The sequence below is a fragment of the Rhinopithecus bieti genome, unplaced genomic scaffold (assembly GCF_001698545.2).
Source record: "Rhinopithecus bieti isolate Rb0 unplaced genomic scaffold, ASM169854v2 scaffold_76550, whole genome shotgun sequence".
Taxonomy (NCBI): Eukaryota; Metazoa; Chordata; class Mammalia; order Primates; family Cercopithecidae; genus Rhinopithecus; species Rhinopithecus bieti.
The window spans coordinates 258,501-279,717 of NW_016828762.1; the positions used below are offsets into that span (position 1 = coordinate 258,501).

The following is a 21,217-nucleotide window of genomic DNA, read 5'->3' on the forward strand; positions in this document are numbered from 1 at the left end:
CCTCTACCTCTTTCTATAGAAATAAGAAGTTATTTAATAAAATCATTTAAAAAAGCAAGAAACTGTTTTATGAACTAGTTCCATTAATCAGACATAAGAATATGCCAAATCTGGAAATATTTTCTTCTTATGGGGAAAGTTGAACAGATCAGCTTAACAAGACATTATCCTGGAAATACTTTTTTCCACCATTTTTATATGGCATTCTAACACCTTTTAAATGCATCTGTTTGTTTCTCCCTGAAATGAAGGATTATTCTCATAGACATAGCTGTAAATATGATGAAGCAGCCATGTGAATGACTCATGTGTGGGCTCTTTTTCTGTTGTCAGGAAAGTTGTATTTCCTGGTGTTTATCTTATGAATAATTTGGTGATAAATGTGTTCAGCTGAAAAGTTGTCAAGATACGAGATTTAGTCATATAGGAATGTATTTCTAAATGAATATTCATTATGTTTGTATAGTTTTGTCACATAGCCAAATGTTTTGAGCTTAGATATCCAAAAATAACCTTGTGTAGTTATTATGTCTTTATATAATGGGTGCCTATTGTAATACCATGGAGTCTGTATTTAAATATATTTATAACATGTAAAATGTTGATAAAGAAGTTTCATTGTTTGCATAGTGATTTTTGTTTTATTTTACGTCCTGGGATATCATCCTGTCATTTATATTTTACAATTTAAACAAAATCTGTAACTGAGACTAGGAGATGTGTGATTTATTAGTTTTAGGTTTGATAAATGAAGAAATTTAACATGTTTGGTATTGTTTGATGATTTTGGTTTGTAGCCAAATAGAGCAGATACTTTGATTATAACTTTAAAATTTTCTAAAGTTAAGATTTCTAACCAATATAAAATTTCACTTAAACTAAAAGTTTATGATCACTAGAAATTGGGACCTAGAAAAGCACAAGGGAAGCTCTTTTCATTCTAAGAAATATCAGACTTTGTTTTAACAAGAAACAATCCCTTGTTATTCATGTTATCTGAGTAAGAAATAGATTGTGCCACTGCAGTAAATGGGGTATGGAAAAATGTGGGTTGTAATGACAAATTTATCTTGCTAGATGACATCTTTATTTTTGGCCTTATTTTTTCCCTACCTTTTCACTTTAATATTCAACTAGGTAATATTTCACATTATTCTTTAAAATGGTTCAGAATAAAATATGCTTGCTTATTGTTATTTTTTTATTGTCCTTCAAAAATCACAAATAAATACTATAAATATATAATAACATCGAGGACATAAAAAGGAAGAATATGGTGGATTTTTTTACATGAAGTCAGAGAAAGCATTTTTTAACATATATAATCATAAATATAAGCAGATAGAGAGGCAGCCAAGGAGGAATATTAAGGAGCCATGTGAAACCACTTGTTAAAGGCAATCCAAACATGTTTCTAAGGATTCAGAATAAAGTTAAAGAATCTTGTAAAGAATGTCCTTTGAAAGCCCAAAGCCTGCCTTATAGACTGATGCCAACTTGTCTGAAGAGTGATCTTGTCTTTGTTTTTATCCCATCAGGTAAAAAGAACTCTTAATTGGCCATGTTAGAAATCCAAAAGTTCAGAAATTCTCAAGAGAAATTACTTGTCTTAGGGTTTAATTGAGGATTTTATTCTTTTTTTTGCATTTCCCTGCCTGAGCCCCAAAGCCTATATTTAAAGGTTAATTAGTATTCAGTCTCATTGTAATTGCTGATAGTGCTGAAAGAGGTTACCCTGAGGAAGTATTAATACTTTTTCTAAATGGGAAAGATTTTCTTCCACATTTTGTGAGGTTAGAAATGTCCAACCCACTATGCTAAGATGAAAGACCACAAATAGGAGAATCCCTGGTCACAGATGCTGATGGCATTTAAAGGGGTCACGTGTTTTAGTGAGTGGGGTAAAACAGGTACATGCCAACAGGGACCAGGAAAATAACAATATTGAAAGAGGAAGGCCTGCCTGAAGAGCATATAGACATATTGAATAACGGCTGGAAACTGTCCATCATTCAGGCCCGAGCCTATCATCACGTGGTCATAACTGCTTCTCAGCACTGGCCAATTGTTACCATCTAGGAATCTTGGTCCAGTATTACCAAAGCTTTTTAAGAGAGTTTTAAAATTTAGATATTTTCATTTTGGAATCTCTCACTTTACTGTTAACTCTAATGTGGACCAAAAAAGATAAGTCTAAGTCTGAATGTGGCCCATGTGGGCCTTGTGTTTCCAACTTTTAGTCTACCTCAAGACTTAGAGGTGTGCTGTCCAATATGGTAGCCAGTAACCACATGTGACCCTTGAAATTTAAATCAATTAAGTTAAACTAAAAATTCAGTTGTTCAGTCACAGCAGCTTCATTTCAAGTGCTTGGTAGCCACAGGTGGCTTGTTGCCACTGTATTCGACAGTACAGATGAATATGCCCAGGCTTGCAGAATGTTTCAGGTCGACCCCAGGGCCCACAACTCTTTTCTATAAATGCTCTTTCATTTTTCTGTCTTCACAAGGAAGTAAAGAGAACATTATTCTCTTTCAGCTCTATAGGAACAGGTAAACACTTTTAATAGAGTGTAAGGAATCTTGGATACAGAAGTTGTAAGGGCTAAATATCATTGCAAAGTGGAGGTCTTTCCTGGCCACAGTTGCTTTTAAACGTGGTTCTCTATAATGGAGTCACATCCTGCACATATTTAATTTACTGATAGTCAACTAAATGCATTCAGTATAAGAAGGAAAGGGAAAATAAAATAATATGCTAATTTCTGCTAACCATTTATTCAAGGAATGGATGTAAGGAAGGGAAGTCTGAGTTTATTTCTTGTCTATATATTGACAGATAGTAATGTATATCTAGGCACACAGAGTACTACACATAGTACTGTATTTGGCTATATATAGAGAGAGTGTATATATATAGTATGTATGCTATCAATTCTATATACATATAGTGTTCCATTTTTAGAATATATAGTACACGTATAGTGTATGTGCTATATGCTATATAGTCTATATCATAATATAGTATATATATGACTTTTTAAGCATAATTTTGATTATACGTAATTTGTCCTTTACATATTTCTTATTGCTATATAAGATCTGATATCATTGTTATTTTACTTTTATGCCTCAAGGCAAGACGAGTTATTGTTCCTCTAAATTATTTTGACACTTAAAGAAATGAAATCTTTTTTGTCAGATTTCTAAGTCCAGTTCTCTGTGTTCATGCTCAAGTTCATCTCCTTTCCACATCCTGGCTTCTCTAGCTGGTGAGCTGTGGTCCCCACACCCACAGTCAGCCGGGGAGAGTAATGAAATAGCCACATGGTGGAATGAAGACAAAACATAAACACTAAAGAATATGTACAGTGCCTGAGGCAAACAGAGGTAGAGGTAAGAGCCTCTTACAGGGCTGTTTAAACTTGGTTGCATTGTCATCTCTCCCAGGAAGCCTTCTTGACATCCTTAGTGCTGGATTCTGTGCTCAAACAATATGCCCAACCATTGCATTGGATTATCCGTATGGTAAGGCTTATCAAAATGAAGTCAGATTGCCCTAGTAGACTGTAACTCCTTTAAAGGTGAAGACACCTTTAAAGGTGAAGTGTGTTCTTCATTCTTACATTCCAAATGCCTAGCGAAATAGTGAATGCTTAATTGGTGGCATCAACAAAGTGGTATAAAGTTAATAAGGGGGAAAACAAATAACAGATTTTGGAATTGTATTATATTTCAGGAGTCAAGAATATCATAAAGGATCACAGGGTCAGAAGTTGTTAATAGTTTATTCTATAAGATATTCTTAAATGTGTATTGAGTCTTATTTTTTGGCTCCATTTAAAGACAAATTGCCTTGAGGTGACACAGATGGCTGCCTGGAACTCCAGGCTACTCATTTCTTCTGCAAAATGTCAACTGGAAGAGTAGGGTATCTTTCTTATAAATGTCATCAAAAGCTCCAAATGATGTCAGAAAAATGTGAAATAAAAATGACGCTAATCCTGTCAGTAGTCAATACCCAGCAGAGATATAAAGGTTAGATTTCAGATATTAAAGGTGATAGTATAGCAAAATAAATCACATCCTTTGTTTCTCTTTCTTGTGTTTTTTCAGTGGGGCAAGGGGAATGGATATACACGTATTGAACAAACACAAGCTAAATCAGTTGGGTCACATTCACATTCTTAACCAATCAGTAAGGTTGAGACACGGAATGTTCTGACTGGCCAGGCCAGGGTCATGTGAGGAGGGGTTCTTTAAAGGAGAATGGAGGAGGTGCTACCAGGAAAAGCTAAGATGGCTGCAGGGAAGGCAATAAGGGAAAACATCTGTAACACTCCTTGAAATAATTTTAAGAGACTCCGTGATTGATATGAACCAGGTTAGAACCATGTAAAGTGAACAGTTGTTTTTAATCCCAATGTAGCTGTCTAATCTGTTTTATGTTTGTATGGATGTTCAAAATTTATCAGTGAGGGAGAAGTGGGAATCTATATCATAAAACACATTTTAAACATTCAGTTTTTTAAAAAAAAAACAGCATCGCAACTTTAACTCATTTAGGTCTTTAGCAGTTATTGCTGAAGTCTAACTGGTTATTTTTGGATAAAGTATTGAATATGCAAATTCAGACATTCATTCTTTCAAAGGCTGCAATTATTCTCATCACTTCAGTAAACATATTAACAAACATTGCATTTGAACACAAACGCATTTGCTTATTAACTTGAAAGCTGCATCTAAAACCACAAATTGCTTCTGTGATTAAATTTCTGATTTTCCTGTCAAACCCCAAATCAAGTATTGCCTGTTGATTTAGTGTGGATGTATTTCCTAAACCCAAATCCCAGCCTCCCCAAATTTTAGTAAGTTATTTTGTTCTTTTCACATTGGTTTATGTTGAAGTTTAAAATGCAATGTTTGTTTTTCTCCAGAATATTGTTTGTATGTCCGTTGTCCAGACCAGATTTTGTGTGACAGAATAGATATTCTGAAAGATAATAGCTTTATATAATCGACTGTGAGGTGAGTTCTATTTGGGGATCATTTTTTTAAACTACTTGAAGTCATTTCTTTTCAGTTTTGTTAGCCTCAATTTCAAGTCGTGATATTGTCTAGCCTTATTAGCAAGTTCAAATGGAAGACACAATTTAGAGCCTACTGCTTTAAATTATACCAATGACAAAATACATCTGTGTTTATATTCATTATTGTTATTCCATACCATCGTGGTTTTGTGGAAAGGTTGTCATTGCTGATAATAACTAATATGTTAAATAATAATAACTAGTAAGATAAAGGAAAACAGTGATGCATTAATTCTCTATCTTTAAGATTGTTTATTGACAATAAGGATGACCACAGTCAGTGAAGACTATGTGGAGGTTAGTTATGGCTAGGGTAGAGAATAGAATTATATTGCTTTATTCAAGAAACTTCTACTAGTCCCTGTCATGTACAAAGTATGATGCCTGATGGTAGAAATTCAACAGTATTGAAATAGCCATTATCCAGTGGAGCTTAAATACTTTGAAAAGCACCTTTTGACCCTTAGAATTTAGGCTTTTTTACTGATTTAACTCATTATTATACAGATTTGTGTTTACACACACACACACACACACACATTCATTTTCTTTCTCTCTCTCAAACATAGTTTGTTCTTTGTATTGGAAGGCAGTGATTTGTATACCCTCAGTCACTGATGTTTTAATTTATTTCCTGAAAGTGACAATGAAAGTTTTTATCATTTAGGAGTAATAACTACCAGTTTTGAAATATCTCCTGTGTCAGGTACATTATGCTTTCTATTCAAGAATCAAAAATTGTTGGCCTCAGGGCATGCAGCTGTTTTAAGGAAATTGTATTCAAATTCATTTATAGGTGGAAATCTGCCTTAGACTCCACCATTCTATTTTATTAGGCTTGGTCCAATTCTCTCAGACACTATCTTTTCTAGCCAGTGTCCCTGTTGTGTATAGAAAATGTAACTAAGATTTAAAAGAAGGGGATTGATCAAAGGTACGCTGCCTTAGGTAGGCCAGTAACCCAGGACTTCTAATTCCAGTACCCCAAATATTTCTCTCTGATTATTGACTGAGACAGAAATTCACATAGAACCTTCACACAAACCAGTTTAAGAGGATGAGAGCTCATTGAGAATTACTAGATTTGTGAAATATGAGTAATAAATCATTTCTCACTTGTGATTCTAAAAGCAAATTCTAATTTGTATAGAATGAGTGTTTGAACACTGAAGGCTGACACTGAACTTATAGGATCATTCAAGAGTGTTACAACATGATGATTATGCAAAGGTGTTTAATCTTGTGACATTTACCACCAAGCTGAAGCTACAAGGCTAGTCTGCTTCTGGAGCACAATGTAAATGTTATATGATTGAAATGCTGGTGTGTGTAGCCGCAAGAGACATGAGGTTGCCTTCTTTTGCTCCAGATCACTGCATTAAGCCTTTTGGAATGGGATTTGGGAATGCAAATATACTTTTATGAAGTTTTAAGTAATTTTCATATTTCAAAAAGATTTCATTCTGATAGAGTTCCTGGTGAACTTTTAAATTCCTTGATAAAAGTAGAAATTTGTCACTTGTACAAAGAATTATGAATATGCATAACCAAAAGACAATGTTTACTACTAAAAGCTTCCCAAATTTATGACCTGAGTGTGCCGTTTACCTCTCATACCTTACTACTGAGTGTTGTGTTCGTGAAGCCTGGACAGTTGGATTACAGTTTCCTGCAAAGAAAATGAGTCTAATTTGAAGATTTATTGGACACATACTTTGGAAAAGAAGGAGCTGAGCCTGCATATCCCTTCAGGTTTTGTTTGTTTGTTTGTTTGTTTGTTTGAGACAGGATCTGGCTCTGTCTACAACTCTGGAGTGCAGTGGTGCCATCTCAGCTGGCAGCAAGCTCCATCTCCCAGGCTCAAGCCCTCTCACCCTAGTCTCCCGAGTAGTGGGGACTACAGGTGCATGCCGTCACACCTGGCTAGTTTTCACATTTTTTTGTAAAGACAGGGTTTTGCCATGTTACCCAGGCTGGTCTCAAACTAGTGGCTTCAAGAGATCTGCCCAGCTTGACCTCCCAAAGTATTAGGATTAAAGGCATGAGCCACTGTGCCTGGCCCTTATTATTCATTTCTTACATGAATGAAAATACTAGACATACTTAGAAGTCAGTCCCAAATATGAGTATTTTGCATTAGTAACTTAGGTATACTATTTTGTTTCTTGGGATAAAATATTAATAACTGTTGGCAGCTTAGGCCCAGAGATTACTTGCACATTTCAGAGTTTAAACAAAGACAACCCTTTTGAATTCACATATTTTCAGCAAGAGGAAAAACAATCAATGTTTAATAAGATATTGAGAAATTTTATATAACCTGGGGTGAGCTCCATTTAATGATGACTAGTATTAGGCAGGAGAAAAATAATTATATTGCTTTGTTAAAATAAACATTCTTCTGGTTATGGCAAGTATAATTTAGCTCTAAAGAGTTTACTAACTCGAATGCACTAATACTTTGGGAACATATTTAAAATGCAGGAACATATTTTAAAATAATAGTCTTTGCCTTTTCACATAGTGAAATAATCTAGGGATTGTGTCTGTATGATGAATACCTAACTAAAGGAAGTGAGAAGCATTTGTGTGTAATGGAACAAATCTTTTCCATTTTGGTTCTTTAGTCAAAACTTAAGGATGATAGCTTTTACATCTTAGATACATAATGAAATAAAGTATATTCCAGCATATTTTATGGTTTCTTAAATCTTTCCAGCTGTTAAATCCATAAGAATAAGTGCTTCTCCATATTTTATTTATCTTTAAAATTTTCCATATAGCCACTGTACCTTGATTATTCTTCAGCCAAACACAAAACACAATTTTCAAATGAAGCCATCAGGCATGCTTAGTCAGGCCATAAACATTCTAACTCCTGAGCTAAAAGTGTTTTTTCCTATAAAACTGCTCTTTTAGGTGAGGAAAACTCAAGTGCCCTTTGTCATGAGAGTCTTTCATTCAAAAGTGTTTGAACTTAACTGCATCTTTCCTGATTTGTGTTTAGAGGAGTTTGTCCTGCTGCAAGCATTTAGTCACTTAGTAACTGAGAAATCTCTTACAGCTTAAAAAATTAAACCCACCCACTTGTGATTTACTGTCAGATGTATTCTTTAAAAGTCAGTGTCAGTATATGTTCTCAGCCTACTTTTTGCTGACTTCTCAGGGCAGGTACCAATGTTGTCCAACCATATGTGGAAGACATAGTCTGTTCCATGTAAAAGGAGAGGACTAAAAGCATTGAATCGAACGTAGAACTAACATGTGCTTGATAGGAATGGAACAAAAGAGAAACAAAGGGGACAGATGGGTTTGCAGCCTTTGATGGGGCCTCCTCCCATACTAGCCATGACATTTGCCTGTTTGTTGAATGCCTACCCTGTGGAAGCACTGAGCTGAGAGCTTTGCATACATTGTCTGAATAAATTTGAAGAGCAATCCTATGGGATGGATGGCATTCTCTCCATTTTATATGTTAAAAGCTTAGGTTCAGGAGTGTTAGGTCATTTTCCATGGCCATGCGGTGGGTGTCAGGTGAGTCCAACTGATAAACCAATGAGCAGTTGTTACTGAATTCCATTTCTTTTCATTATACTGTTGCTTGAAAGTCATAGCTAAGGCCTGGGGAGTAGGCAGAGGGGGTGGGGGTGGGAACAGAAACTAGGAAACTAGGGGAAAAAATATCTACAAAAATGTGAGCTTCAGGAAGTCAAGAACCTTTTACCACAACTTCAGAACATGGAAAATTGCCCAATATAGACACTTCAGAAATGTTTTTTTGCTGACTGGGAAGAAGGGGAGGGAGGAGGAAGAGAGGAAGGAGGAGAGGAAGGAGGGAAGGAGGGAGGAGGGAGGGAGGGAGGAAGGAAGGAAGGAAGGAAGGAAGGAAAGGAAGGAAGGAAGGAAGGAAGGAAGGAAGGAGAGGGAGGGAAGGGCTTTCTAATCGGCTGTTGAATATGAAATAGGCTAAATTAAACGTGAGCAGTTCTTTTCTGCTTGTGTCTACTGTAGGCAGTCCATGGTTACTTTTGGGGGATGGTCTAGATCAGTTCTTCTCAAACTTGAATATGCATATTAGACCCTGGGAAATCTTAAGATGCAGATTCTGACTCAGTATTGCCCCAGATTATGCATCTCCAACAGGCTCTCATGGGGTGTTGATGCTGGCCTGCAAACCATATTGTGTTTCAGAGTATTCACAAAGAGTGTAGATGGACACTTCTTTATTTTGCTTGCTTTTCTGAATTTCTGTGGTTCTAGGACTTGGGATTGAATAAGATGAAAGAAGGTTTATGAGTGCTCCCATTTCAAATTCAAACCTTAAGGTAGACCTAAAATCAAAATGAGACACAAATGTTCATGCAGATATGAAATTGACTTGGGAAGGATCATAAGAGAATTACTTTACAAGTAAACCAAACAAAAACCAACAGCAGAAATCTGCCACAAATGAAAAGATGTAGCTTTTCTTTCTAATTTTGTTCCAGTTCAAAAGAGAAGAGCTGGAACCTCCAGTGTGTTCTCTTAATTTCATTTGGGTCTTCTTATTAAAATGTTGCTTTAAGACCTAAGGAGTTCGTATGTGAAGGAAAAAAGAAAAAGTGAGAAACCCTTGATTTTTAAAATTAGCAAATGATAAAATATCACTTTGAGCAGTATGGATTAAACTTATAAACTCAGCCATTTTCTTTACTACTCCGTCATTAAAACTTCATTATGCATTATTTCTGATATAGAAAATGATATAGACATACAATAGGGCATAATGATGAACTTCCATATAATTACTTCTTAATTTAAGAACTAAAACCAAAAAAGCTAAATTTCCCAGTGTAGGCCCTCTAAACACATCCTACTATCTCTCTGTGAGAGCTTTAAAATACCTTACAGTTGAAGTTTATGGCCGGGCGCGGTGGCTCACGCCTGTAATCCCAGCACTTTGAAAGGCCGAGGCAGGTGGATCACGAGGTCAGGAGGTTGAGACCATTCTGGCTAACACAGTGAAACCCTGTCTCTACTAAAAATGCAAAAACGTTAGCCGGGCCTAGAGGTGGGTGCCTGTAGTCCCAGCTACTCAGGAGGCTGAGGCAGGAGAATTGCGTGAACTCAGGAGGCAGAGCTTGCAGTGAACTGAGATTGTGCCACTACACTCCAGCCTGGGTGACAGAGAGAGACTCAGTTCTCAAAAAAAAAAAAGTTGAGATTTATAATTTTCATACCTTTTAAAATACACTTAGTACATAATTAATAATTATATATTATTGTATTATACTGTATAATTATACAGTATAATTATATATAAAATATAACGTATGATTATATATTATAATGTATTATACATTTTAATGTAGTAAGTAGATTTTAAAAGGTCTGAAAATTATAAACCTCAACTGTGTTTTAAAACTTCACATAAACGGTATCTAACTGAATGTTTTAATTTACTTTTTTACGTACCATTGCTTGAGTCATCCCTGTTTATAAAAGTGGCCCATTTTCACAATTGTATAATATTCCATTTAACTTTATGCACTTCTATTTGAGATGATGTTCACATTTCATCTCTTTGTATGTTTTCACAAAATATGTGCAGGTTAAATATTTTATATTTTAAAGCAACAATTTAGAGATGGCCCATAGCATCACTGAAGAACTCTGAGCTGGAATTCAAGTAGATGCGTGCAGGGGCCATTGAAAACAATATGCTAAGAATAGATAGGGCTCAAGGACAGTATCTCCAGTTGAACTTTTAATGAGCTCCCGTAGGTGCCAAAAAGGCAGACAAATAAGGAAGAGCCTAGAGACAAGGAACTAAGCAGAAGGTTACGTCTGGGTAGAGAAAGTTTGTTTTGCATTGTGTTATTTCTGCTGACGTGAGGTTTATGGAGTCTAAATAAAGTGAGGCGGAGGCTCGGGGTGCGGCCGCCATGTTCTCTGTTTGTCTTTGTCTCTTGTGTTTGTTCATTCTCCACCATCCCCGGCGCCGTCCTCAATAGATGTGACTCCTGATCCCACCAAGTAATAGTTTTGGGGACAGTTGTCAACTCACACAGTTGGTTTATTAAAATCATTATCTAAAAAATGGGCATGATATTTTTCATTTTTGGTAAATTATTATAAAGAATAATTGATATGACCATTGTTATAATATGCTACAATTTACAGAACTGATGGCAGTGTAATTTCATTATAAAAATTGGGTCATCTAGGAGGTGGGTGCCCTGTTTTTTACAGTAATGTGTTCTTGAGACTGTGGGATGTGAATGAATGTTTAAAACACCCGTGATACGTCAAGCATACTTACTGTTTAAAACTTTCAGCTTAAAACTCTTATTTAAAACCAGCTTCTCTCTTCGTTTATCTTGAGGCTTCTCATTGATAAATATGGCTCTGGGGTGAGTGCCTTTACTTTTCTGACCCCTAGGTGGTGTTTATGTCTTTTACCACAGTATACCATTTTGTAAATAGCACTGTGATGCCTTAGAAAAGTGGAGAGTGCTTCGGGGACAGGTATTTACCCAGACAAATTGAAATGGATAGTTGAGCACTTACCCAATTAATTTATTAAATGTGCTCAGTCAATCTGGATAAATCAAAGAAATGTGCTGTTGTCTTCCTTCATTGTCAGCAGGAGCTTGGCCTAAAGTATCTGAGATAATTACCTCAACTTTCTAATTCATCTTTGCCTTTGCAGACCTAGCCTAACTTTTCCCCTAGTGAGCAAACAAAATCATTCCCATCTCCTAAGAAACGTTTAAAACCCTTTAACTTAGAGATGCTACTCTGTTGTACTTTCTACTGTGCTTTAACTTTTTGTTTCTGATACATACTTGGCCATATTTGATCTTCAGTTATGTAACACTTGAATAATATATGTATCACTTTTTACTTATATGAGGGATAATGTTTGAAGTAGATTTTATAATGGAGAGCCTTCTTTTCAGTTAAAAATACTAAGGGGGGAAAACCTTGATATTTGTTTTACAGATGGCAACTGAATGGAAGTGATATTGATACGAGTATGGAACATCGTTATAAGCTGAATGGAGGAAATCTTGTGGTTATTAGCCCCAACAGAAATTGGGATACAGGAACTTACCAATGTTTTGCAACAAATTCACTTGGAACAATTGTCAGCAGAGAAGCCAAGCTTCAGTTTGCCTGTAAGTTTATGTTCACATGTCTAGCAAATCCAACATTAGAAAATAGGTAACTTAATTTGTATAGTTGTTTTGGATTTCAGAAATGATACGTGGATTTTATTAATTCAATAAATAGGCTGAGAAGGCAATTCAGTATGATTTTGGGACACTTCGTAGTGTTCAAATCAGAGCTTAAAGTGTGTGTGTGTGTATGTTTGTGTATGCAGGTGTGCATGTGTGCATGTAGGGGTGTGTGTATGTGTGTGTGTTCTATTTTAGTATTTCACAAGGATTCTGTTTAGGGAACAGAAAAGAGAAGTTGAGGATATTTTTATTAAGCAGCTACTGTGTGCATTGTACTGTAGAAAAAATATGAAAGAATTATCAGATATGGTCCTTGCTTTTGAAGAACATTTAGAAAATTCCATCTGACAAACCTGAAAATATTAAAGAACAAAGACTGTGAGAACAAGAAGAAATTAACATATGTGGTGACATGTTGTTGACTCCTCTGGGGTCTTGTCACAGATGACCTCACACATTACCCTCAGCACAGCTCCCACTGAGGCCTGGGCTCTAGAAGCCCTTTAACCAAATAACCATGTTATTTGGACCTGGGTGGACACATAGCTCAACCTGAGAAAGTCGCATGCTTTCTCTAGAAAATTTGGACTTGGACCCAGAGGCCCAATTTATTTTTTATCTTTGCTTATTTTCTCTCTTTTTTTTGTTTCTTTTCACTAGTCTCTCTTTATTTTAGCTGTGTATTTTGTACATAATGCAAAGCATGATTACCTTGGTTCTAAGATTTCTTTTAGTTATTTACACCTAATAATTCTGAAATTGCAAAGCATGTGTTCTTATAATGAGATAGTATTCTTTCTGTTTTCCCCATAAAATTTTTATTAAATTATTGATGGGTCATTTAATGCATGACCTATTCTTTTGCTTTCTATTTTAATAATGGCAAGGGTTGACTTCGCTTGTGCCATTATATTCTGTGTGTTCTGTTTTTCATATTTATTTGTTCTTTCCTTTGTTTTATCTTTATTTTTGTTCTGCAGGCAAAATATTTTTTACTTGTATCTTCCCTGCATATTTTGAAAGCTATATGTGATGTTTATATTATACAACTAGTTACCTGTAAGTTTACTAAAGTACTTTGTATATATTTCTCTAATAGCCAGAATTTGTTTATTTTTTGAAGGCTTCTCCATTGTAAACAAAGAGTTTAGTTTCCTTTTTCCTCTTGCGCTATGTTTTGCAGTCTTAGTGCAATTTCCATGGTTATTGATTTAAATTATGTTATTTTAATGTATACAGGAATATATATATGTTTGTATATGTATAAATATGTATGTATTAGTCTTCTCATAGATAATTGTGTATGTGCATATAGTTGTTAACCAGAATTTTGCCAAAATCTATGATGTATCTATGTTTTACCTGGTGTTAGTGCCAACTACCAGACCTCTTCTTATTTTTATATTCTAATTTTTTAAAATTTCTCAATAAATTTTAAAATATTTGTAACATTTACTATGTTACATTAAGAAAATTCAAGTATGTTTGATGCTTTTTCATTTTAAGGAATGTCATCGTATTCTCTTAAATGTGAGGACATCATTTGGTTGATAATAAATGTTGAGTCTTGGAGCTGTTTAACAGAGAATTCCAAGTGTTTTGCTCTGTTGTCTTCTGAAATTAGTGCTGCTGAAGAGAGGAAGGTGGCCAGGCTAATTTCTGGCTTTGGGGAGCTTACCATCACCCCTTGTATTTTGGGGTTCACTTGGTTGTATATAAGAGGATTATTTTTTCTTTCTCTTTTTAGTTTAGAACATACAGATTTCCAGCATATAGGTAAGTTTAGGTTATTTTAATTTACTTTGCTTAGAACTTGAAAAATTCTTTTTTTGTACTTACACATTTTGTATACAGTTCAGGAGAGTTTCCTTTTTTATATTTTAGTTTTATGTTCAATTTATATTTTCAAATGGCATGATCATTTATGTTGGATTTCTTTTTTTGTGTCCCATTCTTTGAAATTCTTTTCATCTCAGACTGTTCTTTCCTATGACTTCCTGTTCCTGATTCATAGGTACCACATCTTTTTGTATTCTTTTGAAGGTACAGTCAGTTTTCTGAATTGCTATTTTAGCTCTTAGAGGCAGGGTTTCCTCCACCACTTCCATTTGGTGTTTCCATTTTTATGCTTAAGTATGTTCAATAGGTCCTAAAACAAATCATGTCTAAACTAAGTCTTTGTCTACAAGATGGTGTTGGTGGACTACCCAGGCCCTGCAGTCTTTGCCCTGTGAAGAGTGGGAGATGAGCAATTCCCAGCCTAATTCCTTGTTTCTAGGAGTCATTCCTCTTATAAAGTGATATATACATTCCTCTAGTGATGTTTTTCTACTATGGATTCTTCATTTCATACCTGATAACATGTGAAGCAATATAATTAACTTACAGGTATTTCCTCAGTCAGCCCCTCTTGAAAAGTATCACTTGTATGAGACAAAAATAGTATGACTTAGTGTATGAGAAAATACCTCTAAAATTATCTTGCACCTCTTGCGGTCTGCCCTAGTTCCTGGCCAGCACTTTATAGAGGCAGAGTGGGGTGAAGTTGTTGAATGAGGGATGGGATTTTACTCTACTTAAGAGCTAATAAGCTAGTCTGTTACTGTTTCATGGATGCTGAAAGAAGACAAGAGACTACCAGGTCAGTGACTAAGAACTTTAATTATTCTTAGAACATAAAGCATCAGGAGGTATAGCATGTTTGATTGAGTTCCCCTTAACTCCAAGTCCCACAGAGAGATGCAATAAGGCTAGGGTAGATACTGCACCCATCTGTGAGAAACACTGGGCTTAGAGAATCCATCTCTTTTACAGCAAACAGTAAGCAAGCCTGGTCCTTGTCCTAGAGGGAGACATTACCTTATCCCTCCAGGTTACTTTCTGCACACACATCCCTGAGATGAGGACATGACAATGAGCAGTTAGACCATTCATTCCTTCTTGGCACACCCAGCAAAAACTTGCAAGAGAGCCCAGAGCACATGGCAGATTGCCTCTCCCAACAGAAATTATTCATTTTTTTTTTTGTTTGGTACTGTCCTTGCGTTTCTGAGTTGGGGTGCACCATGTGAGGATACATAAGGTGAGTGAAGTACCAACTATTTTCCTACCTTTATTATAATTCTCCCTTTCATAAAGCAAACCTAAGATGTAACATTGAATACCTTGGGTTTCTCCTCAGTCTGTCTCCCTCTGCTTTACAAGTTTTATTTATTCCCCATATATTGACATTTAATTGCTCAGCTGTGTTGCTGTACAGTGAAATTATATTTTTTGTTTTATTTGGCACTTTTGGTGTTTTTCTAAGTGTTTTATTTGGAAGTTACAAGAACAACATTGGGTATTCTTCACCTGACACCACAATGGACTGGAAAGATAAAAAATGTGTTTTAATATTCATGTGGTTGGGACATAGATTTCTGATAAAGAAACCAAAGAAGATGGCAAAAGAAGTAGAAGATATTTAATACATCAGTAATTCCAAATTATTAGCTACAGTAGAACATTGCTTTAACTTCATAGCCTTGAAGAAAAAGTAATATGCTAACCGAAAGAAGAGATGAGAATGGAGATCCTTGTATTGTATTAGTAGGATGCTCATGACTTCAGAGGAATCTTAACTGTCTTTGCTGCAGGCAAATGGATGTTCAAGTGCTGTCATTGAAAAATGTTCTCTCTCATTGTTCAATTTAGCTGCGTCTCCTCTCTTGACTATGTTGTATGTTTATATGATTAGCCGTAACTTCTTTGTTTCTCTGAGCTATGGAGAAAGTACTTCTGTGTCCTTCATGGATAAATGAGCAAATGAAAATATGGTTGATGCTCCACTTTTAACGCTAGTGAAAAACTAAAGAAATTGTATCTTAATTTTCGAGTTGCTTGAAAATAGTGGTTGTGATAAAATGAAAGTGAAAAGGCCATACATCTGATATGTTTACCCTAGATTTTATAGGTTCCCTTTACCAGATAATTATCAACTAGTTTAGTTTTTAGAATGAATTATTTATTATTTTAAATTATTTTCTTAGTTTTACTGGGATAGTGGTGCTGTCTTTCTCCTTTATTCTGTTAATATGGTGAACATTTATTAGTATTAAGTGACCTTCTGTTCCTGGGTTAGTTTCAACTTGGTGTTTATGCAATTTTAAAAAATACTTCGATGTTAGCTGTTAGCTGATATTTTCTGTAGTACTTTTGCCTATTTATCCTTTTCTGGCTATCCTTTTTTGGCTTTGCTTTCAAAGTTATTTTCACCTCTAAAAGTGACTTGGAGATTATTCCTTATTTTTTCTATTCACTTGAAAACGTTGAGAAATAGTGGAATTATCTTTTCCTTGAAAAAGGTGTATAACTTAGGCTTGGAGTTGCCTTTGATGAAACGTTTTAACTATTGGTTGAATGTATTGAGTAGTTATAGGACTAATCATACTATTTCTTTGTGATAAACTATATTTTTTCCGGGAATTTTATCCATTTCATTTGTGTTTTCTAATATATTGGTAAAAATGTTTCAAATGTTTTAAAATTATTTTTCTCATTTCTGCTTTATCTAGACATATATTTAATGTTCCTTTATAAATATCACCTTGGTACAGTTTTAAAATATAATTTGTTGGAATTTGATGTTACTATTCCTCGCTTTCAAATTTCTACACTCTATTGCATTTGTTTTTCTCTTATCTTTATTGTTCTTCCAAAGTTCTGGTATTTTTTATAATTCTTTTGTAATTATTTAACTTGTATGGTTAACTTATTGTTTTCTATACTTTATTCTCTTCTGATATAAATTTGTATGGTTTTAAATTTCCCTGAAAGTACAGTTTTAGCTGTATTCAAAGATTAGACATATAGCATATTTGTTATGCTTCAGTTCAGTAAATGTTATAATTTCATTATGATTTTCTTTGATTTATGAGCTATGAGATGTGACATGTATTTTAAATTTCCAAACGTGGAGTTTTACAGTCATCTTTTGATACTGATTTCTAATGTAGTAGCCCATCGACCAGACAATGGACTATAAGATATTAATTCTTGGAAATTGTTGATATTTTTTCTGTGGCCAACACATGATTAGTTTTTTATAAATGATTCATATGTCCTTGAAAAAAAAAAGGATATTCTCTTAATACTGGGTGTGGTGTTCTCCATATGTTCATTGGGTTAAACTTGTTAATTATGTTGCTCAAATCACCTATATCATTACTGATGCCTAATCTATCATTTTTCTCTCACATTGATGGTGGCTTTTTTAGTTTCCCCTGGTATTTCTATTTAAACTGTATGTATTTGTGTCTAAAAATTATTTGTGTCTAGAAATTTAGAATGACTGTATTTTTTGTCAACAAGTGGTGACAGACACTATCTTTAATAGAGCATCTTGCCTTCTAGTTTATATGGGAATATATTAATATTGTTATATTAATACAGTCTGATTTTTATGTTCTTTTTTTTCTTTCTTCCTTTCATGTGGATTGGTTGAATTGCCTTCTCCCTCAAAAGCATTGGATGTTATACATTCTACTTATTTTCTTATAGTAACTGCCCTAGAAATTTTTGTATCTATGTTTAACAAAGTCTAAAGTTAACCAATATCTTCAACAATGAGGATTATAATGTTTTAAACAGTACAGCCCACCTCCAGAATCTTATACTATTTTTGCTGAATTTTTTTGTTGAATTTTTAAGCTCGTGAATTAGACAATACTGCTAATGTTCCGATTATCTTCTAGTTTTTCTTCTACATCAGAAATAATGTGAGCATGTGCAAATGTCTCCTTTTTTTATTTTTAAGGAAAACATCAAGCTTTTGTCCCTATTTTCTCTATTTTTCCTTTTTAGAAGAAACTACTTTCGGCCGGGCGCAGTGGCTCAAGCCTGTAATCCCAGCACTTTGGGAGGCCGAGACAGGCGGATCACGAGGTCAGGAGATCAAGACCATCCTGATTAACATGCTGAAACCCCGTCTCTACTAAAAAATACGAAAGACTAGCCGGGCGAGGTGGCGGGCGCCTGTAGTCCCAGCTACTCGGGAGGCTGAGGCAGGAGAATGGCGTAAACCCGGGAGGCGGAGCTTGCAGTGAGCTGAGATCCGGCCACTGCACTCCAGCCCGGCTGACAGAGCGAGACTCCGTCTCAAAAAAAAAAAAAAAAAAAAAAAAAAAAAAAAAAAAAAAAAAAAAAGAAACTACTTTCAAGAGTTTGACTGTCTCTTTTGGTATTTATCTAAATTTTTGTGAATAACTTGCTTATATTGCAACTTACTGATTTTTTTTTTTTTTTTTAGTTTTAAGTATTACTGTTGACCATTAACTATGCCAACTGATGCTACAACACTCTCCTACCACCACCTTACCACCACAGCAATATGATGTTACGTTATTATGAGGCTTACAAAAACATTAATTTTTAAGGTATAATTCTCACAAAATACAAAAAGAAAAATAGTCAAATGCACACTGCAGTTCACTGAATGTGCCACAACTGGATAGAGTCCCCAGTGATCACAAGACAGTTTCCCAAACAAGCCCACATCCAAGACTTCACAGAGGATAAAAATTTTAGCCTGCCTGTGTTTGAAACTGGAAGATGGGAAGAAGACTCTAGAAGACTGGAACCAGTTTCCTGTTGATTCATATTTGAGTAAGCATCAGCTTAGGCCATGTTATTATAGGATTTTATTGGGCCATAATTTCAGTTAGGCCAATATTCAGTGTTTACATTACTGTAACTTTGTAAAGGATATCCAGAGATGAGTTTTACAGCAAACAATAATTCTGATCATTTTTTCCTTTCATGCATGATTTTTCTTTTTCTAGTAGTAGTCTTGTTACATTATTTTACTTCTTGATTTTCTATAGTCTCATACTTAAGTCAACCAAAATTTTGGCCAAATTTTTGGATGTCCTCTCAGATAGTGAGATGTAATCAGATACTCTGTTAGTTTTATCTTCTTGGGGAATTATATCCTAGAGCCATCGGAGTGCTCCAATTGGATTGGTTTTCCTGTATATCAGGAACAAAATTGTCTTTCTGGGATCTCCCTTCACCATCACTCACTCTAATGATCTCCTACAAATCTCTGTTGTGTCCACCCCCCGACACCCACATACCACACCTTCTTTTTTCTTAGTGTTCATTGTTTTGGGGTTTCATGTCCTCCATGTCCTAAAAAAGGATGAATGATATTTTTTATTGTTCTAGAACATGTATTCTAAAAATTAGTATACTGGCATACTCAATCGAGAGACTTGGCTTAACTTAGTGTGAGTAATATGTTACAAATCTTTTTCTTTCAGAATGTTGAAGATACTTCGCCTTGCTAACTAGCTTGCAGTGCTGCTGTTGTGAAATCTGATGACATTTTGATTTGTGATATCTTGTATAGAGAGGCCTGTTTTTCTCTAGGGAAGCATCTAGGTCTTCTCTTTGCCTCTAGTTTTTCATTATGGCAAAAAACGCAGTTACTTTTGCACCATCCTAATCAAATTCCACAATGACTTGATTTGTTATGGGTCGAATTTTATTTCACATCGTGGTTACTCTGTAGGTCCTTGTAGTTTCAAAACATGAGTCTTTTAATTATGGGAGATGTTATGATTTGCTGTCTTTAGTTTTCTCTGTTTTCTATTTCACACATATTATTGCTTGCATTTTGAACCACCTGGAATAGATTGTTTCTCTCAACCCTTCCTCCCTTCCCCAGACAGTCTGTTCAAATTTCCTTCACTTTGACTTTTATCTCTATTCTTGATAGGCTACTTTAGTCCTTTCTTTTAACACTTCTATTGAGTTTTTAATATCTACCATAATATTTTTGACAATTTAAGAGACTTTTATATTTGAAATTTCCTTTCTATAGCATATTCTAGTGTAATAGTTATAAAAGCTTCTCATATCCACATCAAGATATGAATGATGGTTGTTTGCTTTTATGTTTTCTTCCCTCATAGGAACTGTTTTATCCAGGTTGTTTCATTTCAGTTTTGCGTTGGTTTGTTTCTCCCTTTCAAGTGAGAAACCTTTTGGCAGCTATCTGGTTATATTTGGTTGTTGGCACAAACTTAGGAGTGTGGAACTAAAAACCTAATGGAAACTTACATGTGCCTGAGCAGAGTTTGTCATCAGGAGGGTCGCTATAGTGTCGCTCATCTCACTGGGCTCACCTCATTATTACCTCTTTCTTTTTGAGAAAGCCAGATTCCTCAGAGGGGAAAGAACTGGCTTCTGGGAGCTAAGCAGAAAAGAGACCTTGGGGGATTGCAGAATCCAGTGTGCATACATGCATTTAATGTACCTTACAAGACCCTCCATAAAACATCATCTCCAGTTCAGACAGCCTCTCCTTACCCCTTTTTGAGAATAAGCCTCTTCTCTTCTGGTGTGGAGGAGGGCACTCACCTGTCTATGTGACGGGACAGAGAATCTGGATTCGTAACTGCAGCTTCAAATTCTTACCTTCCCATTGTCATATTTCATTTCCTCTTCCAGATGTGCCTGCTACCCCCAGTCCTAAGCTGTTGAGGATTCTGCGCACACATCAATCACTTCTGTGCTTTGCTCACTAAGAGTTTAAAAGTCGTCTTTCTCCATGATGCCAAACCACTTAATATCATCACGCCTGTTTTCTAACATTTATAGTTGTACTTTGTTCTTCTGTTGTCCTGTCTTTGTGGGTTTATGCCTTTATAGACTATCTCTTACCTAATACTAAGTCCTAGTTTGGAAATATTTCAGGACTAAGAGAGAAATGACTTGTGCGTTTCCCCTAGATCCTTATTGTTATTTCACATAATTGATGTTTAGCTTTGCCCCTGTGTTTACTGTTTCCCTTGCACCCATCCTTGCATCTGGAAGCATTTTCCTTCTTTGAGATCTGTATTTTTTTTTTTTTTTTTTTTTTTTT

At 35.2% G+C, this 21,217-nt stretch overlaps 1 protein-coding gene across 1 annotated transcript in view; it reads left to right on the forward strand.

Annotated features, from left to right (window-relative positions):
* The window catches only part of CNTN3 (contactin 3), a 340,350-nt gene that overhangs the window by 111,212 nt on the left and 207,921 nt on the right, over window positions 1–21,217 (forward strand). The window contains exon 4 of the mRNA XM_017864604.1: window positions 12,074–12,249. Within this exon, the coding sequence (XP_017720093.1) occupies window positions 12,074–12,249 (176 nt within the window). The remainder of the gene's footprint in view (window positions 1–12,073; window positions 12,250–21,217) is intronic.